The sequence below is a fragment of the Tachypleus tridentatus genome, chromosome 4 (genome assembly GCF_004210375.1).
Source record: "Tachypleus tridentatus isolate NWPU-2018 chromosome 4, ASM421037v1, whole genome shotgun sequence".
In the NCBI taxonomy this organism is placed as follows: Eukaryota; Metazoa; Arthropoda; class Merostomata; order Xiphosura; family Limulidae; genus Tachypleus; species Tachypleus tridentatus.
Genome location: NC_134828.1, coordinates 97,794,192 through 97,802,471, shown reverse-complemented (window position 1 = coordinate 97,802,471; position 8,280 = coordinate 97,794,192). Strand labels below are relative to the sequence as shown.

The 8,280-nt window shown below is 29.7% G+C and overlaps 1 protein-coding gene across 5 annotated transcripts in view; it reads left to right on the top strand.

Annotated features, from left to right (window-relative positions):
- The first annotated feature begins 917 nt into the window (after positions 1–917).
- LOC143249737 (very-long-chain (3R)-3-hydroxyacyl-CoA dehydratase-like) overlaps positions 918–8,280 on the top strand; it is a 53,031-nt gene continuing 45,668 nt past the window's right edge. For 2 of the 5 annotated variants that reach the window (XM_076500071.1, XM_076500069.1), the window contains exon 1: positions 918–1,746. In XM_076500071.1, the coding sequence (XP_076356186.1) occupies positions 1,666–1,746 (81 nt within the window). In that variant the 5' untranslated portion in view covers positions 918–1,665. The remainder of the gene's footprint in view (positions 1,747–8,280) is intronic. The other 3 variants (XR_013027924.1, XM_076500070.1, XM_076500068.1) reach the window with 2 other exon arrangements.

Below are 8,280 nucleotides of genomic sequence, written 5' to 3'. Positions count from 1 at the left end.
CGTATAAGATAAGACATCGATGGAAGTGAACATATCAATTGATCAAACTAAACTGATCACGTAGCAGATTAAGCCGTTTCGACTTTACATGGAGAATAATATACCAATATTAACATAATGTTCTGAGACAACATGGGGCTTATTGGTCCATCTCGGCTGTTCCATCCCCTAAACTAAATTAAAATAATTTCCAAAACTTAAATCCAGCACTTATTATTTATATTCTTATGAAGGTTTTTCTTAAACTCAGTTAAATTTCCTGCTTCCACAACAGCCGAAGGCAACCAATTCCAAAGGCCACTATCCTGTTAAAATATGCAGCCATCTTAGCCAAAGATGATTCTTTCCCCTGCCAAATTTAACAGTTTTTCCCCTAGTTCTATTATTATGACTCTTAAGTATGAAAAAGATAATGCATCAACCCTATCAATTCCTCTTACAATCTTAAACACTTCAATCGGATCATCCCTTACTCTCCTTTCAAGATAAATCAATTTCAAAGATTTCAACCTCTTCTAGTATGACAACTCCTCTATCCCAATCACCATTATATTAACTCGACTCTGAATCCTTTCTAATAATACAGTCTTTCTTAAGACAAGGATCGATCCCAAGACTGAACGCAATATTTCAAATCTGACCTAACCGGTAACCTCTACAATGAAATTATAACTTTTTTAGAATTGTATTCAGGAATTTCTATAGGTACAACCTAAAATCCTATTTGTCCTACCACCAGCAACAGCACACTGGCAAAATAAGAACCAGAATTTGCAATCGTAAAATGTTACTATATTATAATACAATGATAAACGTAGTATTCTTAAGTTAACTAAAGAAAAAAAATGATGAAAACTGAGGTTCTATTTAAATACCAAGCTTTCGATAGACAAAGTAGATTTTATTCTCCATGTTAAATCGATACGACTTTCTCTCCCATCTGATCGTTAGTTGGATCAAGTGATATCTACACTTTCATTTATGTGTTATTTGGTTCCTTTTTTAAAAAAAATAGAGTAGCCAGCCTTACGTAGTTTTTATTTAACGACAAAATGTTTTCCTATAGCATATTTAAAAGTAATACTAATAGATATAGTGATGTGATGTTAAATCGTTAACATCAAGTATAATTGACGAATCAACTGCTCGTATGCCTATTTTATTCAATGGTTTTGCTGAAAGAATAACGAAACTGGTCACAGAGAGTCATAGACTTACATTGTTAGAAAACAGTGTGTACTTTTACGTCTAAAATAACCGATAATCGCAACTTTGAACCCTGCAAGTTGAAGCTAGAAGAGAGAAATATAACGAATCGATTCATGGGTTCAACTAATAGCTATTTTTTGCTTCAGATGTTTGCGTTTCACAATTAACTAATGATACTCTTTGTGTGAGAAGAAAATCTTAGCTTGTTAACTGATAATTATTGATCATTTACTAATTATGATGTTGATAAATAATTAATTCAAAATTACTGATTAATAGGATTAGATTATATCACTGAGTGTTTGTTACTTTTACTACTACTTGTGGTACTGGTACGAGTGTTAACTGTTAGTAGTACTAGTATTATTACTGAATTTACTAACAATTAGAATATTGAAAGTGAAATATAAAGAAGTGACTACAACAAAATAATATTTTAAAGTAGTTCTCAGTAGAATGAATCTCCCAAGTCCATTTGTTTATTGGGCACAAACAGAATCAGGAATTTCACTGCGTGTTGATCTTCACAATGTGAAGGTATGTTTGTGTTAAACGTCAAATTAATGATTACTTGTGGATATGACCAGTCTTATTTCTGTATGCATCAGTGGAAATGGTGTTAAAAACTAGGGTTCTGTCTTAACAATTAGAGAGAGATAATAAAAGAACAAGCAGGTGGACAGAAGATAAATGTATTGTGGTAATAAGTTAGTTGTTTCTTGCTAGCCTGTTACATAAAGATCGTATATAATATATATATGTAGTGACTTATCAGTTGCATTTGCATGTTTTATTCATACATTCAATTTTATATGAAACCCATTATTTTTTCTTCATATTATCATGTAATATTCATTTTTCTGCAACTTTCGTGTATAATCAAACATGCCTCATATGAAGCCAGTTTGTATTTATATTACAAACATTTTTTCTTCAAATTCAAATTAAATTACAAAACCTTACAATGTTAATTATTTCAGCATTATAAAAAACAATATACCCATTGTTTTTACAATTTGGATTTCAGCATAGGTGCACTATTCCATGTATTCATAAACTTGTAATTAACAAAAAATATTTTTAGTTTCATGAAGAATAAGTGTTAGTTTGGAATTTCTAACCTGTTATCTCAAATATTTAAGTATTCATAAAAAACCTTAATATCACTAACATTTAACAAATCTTACATGAGTAGTTTAAAGAAGCTTTGAACAACTTTGATCATGTGAATCAAATATTGTTCATCTATGGTTAACTAGAAAGAAGTGAAAGTCTTTCAAGCCTCTCTTTATATCTACATACATATTTATGAATATATTCTTCTTATACAAAGGGAATTAAACAGGGTATAGTTTTTAAAAATAAATGTCATTAGAAATAGACATGAAATTTAAAAGGCATTACAGCATTATTCTGATTTTTTTATACATCCTATAATGTTATTAGCTATTTCAATGACATCTAAATTATCTGCCTCAGATTTAGGCTTTTATTACAAACCATTCTTAACGTTTCCTCTAAGTACCGTGTTTCTCCGATAATAAGACCTACCCATAAAATAAGACCTAGTGTGATTTTTGGGGATAGTTTTAATATAAGCCCTACCCTTAAAATAAGCCCTAGTTAAGAGTGGCAGGGAGAGGAGAGAAATTAAAAAAATTAATTTATTAATTAGTTTAATAGTTAATTAATTTGTTTAAGTATTAATCAGTTAGGTTAATAGTTTAATAATAGTTTATTTTAAATGGTTAGTTTAATAGTTTTACTTTGTAACTTCATTTTTTTAATATATCAAAATAAGACATCCCCCGAAAATAAGCCCTACTGTCATATTTTGGAGTGAAAATTAATATAAGCCCTGTCTTATTTTCGGAGAAACAAGGTAGTAGTCACATTTCTCTTTAAGCAAAACAATTCTCTGTCTAATTTGTCAAACCACATATGAATCTTACTTTGACTTTGCATATTTCTAAACATAACATTATGGACAACAAGGGTCCACTTTTTTGTCACTGCCTTTGCACACTTCTGAAGAAAAAGTAGACATTTTAATCCTTGTTTTACAAGAAAAGATCTATTCTCCTTACAAACCCTTATAAGGTGCTGGGCTCCAATACTACTTATAGAAGTTTATTCCATAGGCTATGTTGTTAGAAAATCTAATTCTTAATGGAACTTAGCCTGCGTGTCTTTTCTACATCTCAAACTTGTATCCTCTCATCCTATTGTCTTCAGAATATAGAACAATTAAATCTGAGGCCTGTATCCTTATATTAATCTTGTTATAAGCTTCAATAAGAACATGTTTTATCTTTTTCTTCCTGAAAAGAAAATAAGATTTCAACTTCATAACATGATATTTTTATCCCAGAATCATTCTAGAAGCCCTCTGAACTCTTTTAGCAAGTCAATATCCTTTCTGAGATAAGAGTACTGAACATATCAATGATAGGCAGTGTGATATATCTACCACTATTTCATGAATATTTTCTCATACGTTATTTTGTAGGCTTCCATCTATGTTAAACGTGTGATCTAAATTATTATAGTTTAAGATAAATGCTTTACTTTCCACTTGTTATAGTTAAGAATAATTTAACTGCCAAATATTTGTTCAACTTGTTAAGCAATCTGTGTCATTATGTAATACCTGTCTTCTCAGTGCTGCTAGAATCATTCAAAAGTTTCATCTTGTCAGTAAACTTTACTAATTATGCCCCTTACATTATCCTTAGTATAAATAAAAGACCTAAACACTTACGTGTAAGGCATATTACTAGAAAGTAAGTTACAGTTTGACTATCGTTCATTAATAACATTTTGCTTTCTCTCACCCAACCATCCTACAATCTGGTTAACTGTTTCTTTTCCCAACACCTACAGACATGATCTCTATAGTCAGTCGTTTGTGTATGATGAAATGTCAAAAGTTTTTTGAAATTCTTCAGTACACAAAATCCACATACTTTCAATGGCTAATTAAAAAGTAATATCCTACAAAAAAATGTTGAACATTAATATGACAGCATTTCCCCTATGCAAATCAATATTTCCCTTTTATGAGCTGATGGTTTAGTATATGCTTTTTTTTAAAATACCTTTTCAGTTTCAGAGTAACTCTTGACACCCTTTTAAAACTGTTAACGCTTCAGTCATCAGATATGAATTAATGTGCTGTCTATTGATTACCAAAAATGAAAGTATTGCATGTCATTGATCTCTTATTTCAAACAAGACTGTTTTGATTTCCTTTTTGTTTAACTAAATAGTTAACCTTTATGTAGTCCTGTAAATGATCCATACTATTTATCACGTTAAAGATGTTAAATTTTGGTATTTGTACATGATTTTCTGTTTTAAGTTCTAGTAAGCCAAGTAACTTTGGTCTTCTCTGATATTATTTTCTTCTCGTTAGAAATGAGTGCATTTTTAATTCAAAGAACTTTTAAAATATCCTAAATGTGTCCCACATTATCTTCTAACTCATTATTCCATTTCATTAATGAAAAATGTTGTCTTATGGCTTCTGAGGTATTGAAATTCTTCCTGAAAGGAACTTCTCTTCTTTCACTACTTGACTGCATACAATTCCAAATACTGATCAGTATGTCTAAAATTCATTTATTATATAAATATTGTATGAATAGTAACCATTATTAGTGACATACCTGATCTCAGCCTGTTTCTCTTTCCTATCATCTGTCTGATCAAGTTGGCTATAGCAAATAAAAGTTCAAAACTTTCTATCTTTAGAGTCCCTGATCGTAACTTACATACAGTGTAGATTCAACCTTTTAATTATTGTTTGTGCTGAGCCATAATAAATTGTAGCTCATCCCTTGTATATAAAGCTGATCCATCTTTAAACAAAATGCTATTAAATAATTGAACTTGAAATTTTATAATAATAATTATTATTATTGTTCTTCAAGTACAACAGAGTGTAAGTAATTTCCATATCATAGTTTTACCATTGTGTTTCTCCTCTGATCTCATCCATTTCATTTCTAATACTCCTAGTGATAGAATAATAATAACTAAGCTCATTATTGACTTATCTAAAAAACTACAATTTAACTTATGCACAAAATTTTCATTTTTCCAATTTCCTCTTTACTGAAACTATCCTATTGATTTTTCTGTTACCAGTTTCCCAAATTTCTTCATTGATATTCTAGTTTAGTTTAAACAGTAGCTATTGAAACTTCAGATGTTCTACACCATAGAGTACTTAAGCATGGAGTCTTTCTATAGATATCCACACTTTAAAACTGTCCCACAGTTTCAACCAAGACCAACATTTTACTCTAAGCATATTCCTGATACTTTTTAATTTAAGCCATTGATCCTGTTAAATAGTTATGTTGCATTTATGGACCAAGAGGTTAACCATTAAAAAAGACCCATTTCTATTTCTAAATTTCAAAAGGTGTTTTTACACTTTTTAAACAGAATTTTTGATAGTACAGTTTGCAACATTATTTGTTCCTACATCTACTGCAATGACAGAAGTCCTTAACACCAGCAACTAAACTGCTAGCATGCTCTATAATGCATCTAGAAAGCAAATTACAGGCTAGGTTTACCTTTTACCAATACAAATAACTATAGTAGTATACATAATGAGAGAGTTCCACATTATCTTCAGACAACAAAGAATCATTTGGTCCTTCAGTGCTGTTCTTACACATCCACTAGGAAAAAACATAAACATTTAAATGTGTCATTTAATTTTTAGGAAATCATCAGTTCCTGTCTCAAACTACGGCAAAGTATTGGTTTTCATAATTACTGACAGCAATAATAAATTGACAAACAATAATTTATAACAATAATAAAGAGGTTTTATTTGAGGAGCACACAAAGTGTTTTAGAATATTAGTCTATCTTCTACCTGAGAAAGTTAGACTGATATTCTGTTGAAATATAGCTTGTTCCTTAAAATAATATCACTTTTAAATGCTATTAAATGATTGTTCATGAATTTACTCTTGTATTAGGAAAATGTGTTTCTGTACTCTGGTACCGACAATTGCATATGACAAGATAGCCACTCTGTTTGAAAAACAAATGTTTTAGTTGGAGCCTAGCTTGTCTTTTCTTCATCATAAGCTTTTATACTATACTCTGAAGATAATATGAAGAGAGGACCTGAAATTTCAGAACTGTTTTCCTAAGCACTAATTAAACTTTTTCTGTCTAGCCCTGAGATTTTTACTACTGTGAACTTTTACAAACATTCTGACTTTAAAGCATATCTTCTAACATTTTGCCTTTTCTTAAGACAGTTCATGTCTTTATGAGGTAAAGAATTACTCTCTACATTATCAGCTTCACCAATTACAGTAAATAAGGAAATCAAATAATTAACTACCCATGTCATCATATATTTATCCAAACCAGCTACAAACAATCATTAACACAATTCTCCAAACAGACATTAGGGATTTTAATAGCCATTTAAGTGTATTAGCTGTTTCTTTATTTGCAAAAAAAATAATTAAGGGAGCTTTGACTTAAATATTAAAAATTATTAAAAGGTTACACTGTCTTCTTGTGACTTGAGTGATGGAATATAAAATCTGGAAAGACAAACTTGGTGATAGGTTTAAGATTTGAAAGACTACAGTAGTACATTTGTTCTTAAAAATAAAGCTGACCAGAAATACATGTAATGTTATAATGTGGTTTAATAAATCTATAATGATATTGTTTATCTTGATGGTTTCAGTAACTCTAGAATTTTGTTAGTTTTAGGAACTTTTCTTAAGATAGTTTAACAAATTCGAAAACTGAAATTATTTTAGTTATTTTTTCTTTGTGAATGAGAAATGATCTCAATGGGTTGAATGGCCTTCTATCATCATGACTTTCTCTTTTGTTCTTATGTTCACTTAACCTGCTCTGACTTGTATGTAAGTGCCAATACTGCTACCAAAGCCTCTGAATATTGAAAGCTATTTGGAAGACCTCTTGTGTTTGCATAAAATAATCTTTATTTGCAACTTATCAATCTAACTAAACTAATTATTGTGTTAATTCTGTGACTTATGAAACATGTGACATGCAAACAATACTTTCTGCTACACCCATTTACACTTGATTTAAATAGTCCCTAAAATTGTTTTTCAGTACACTTTTATAATTCTTAGAATGTGCAAATATCTCCCTTAATCTTTCATTCTATAGATTTAACAAAGTTACTTGTTGATCAAGACATGTCTTTCATAACTTTGTGTAGTCTTTGCACCCTGTTTAAATATGCCTTTATCTAGCCTATATGACATAACTACCCTTAATGAATTTTTTTGAACCTAGTTTGTAATTTTTCAGATATACTATTATTAAAATAATAAACTTTGTCATGCATTATAAAATAAACATGTTTCCTAATTTATATACCTGAGCTTTATCCTTTTTTTACTACGTTCTGAAGTTAATATGTAAACAAACTTGTTTTTAAAGAACTTAACATGTGAGAAGCATCTTCTCATCTAAGTCTTTAATTTCTTTGAATAAAAACTATAGTTTATATGGCTTCATTTTTTTCTAATTCCCATCTCCTTTTGCTTTGTATTTTATTTTCCTATCCTATGAAAACTGTTTTAATGTATTTTTAACTGTTATTCTTTCATGTAATGAACACAGTTCTTTTGTACTAACTAAATATAATATCAGTATTTCTAGTTGTGACTGGCTGGTCTCCAAGGTCTACTGAACTTAAATGTATGGCTCATGTGACATTGACATTGTATACCTGTATATTATATTGAACTCACTTATTATTACTCTTTATTATCTTGAAGAATAATAATTAACTATTTGAAAGTGCTCAAGGTTTAGGTTTTTTTTTAAAGTTCACTGCACCTTTTATATGTGGTCTCGTGTGCTCAAAACTTTTAACATGGTTATGTTGTTGGATAGTTACATCCTTATAATTTACATGTAGAGTTGTTATTACATACAGTTAAGGTATTAAAATCAGTTTATTTAAGGTTTGGTGTAAATCGGTATTCACTGTGGAGATTAAAGTATTAAAATTATGTAACTGATTCAACTTTGTCTTCATAT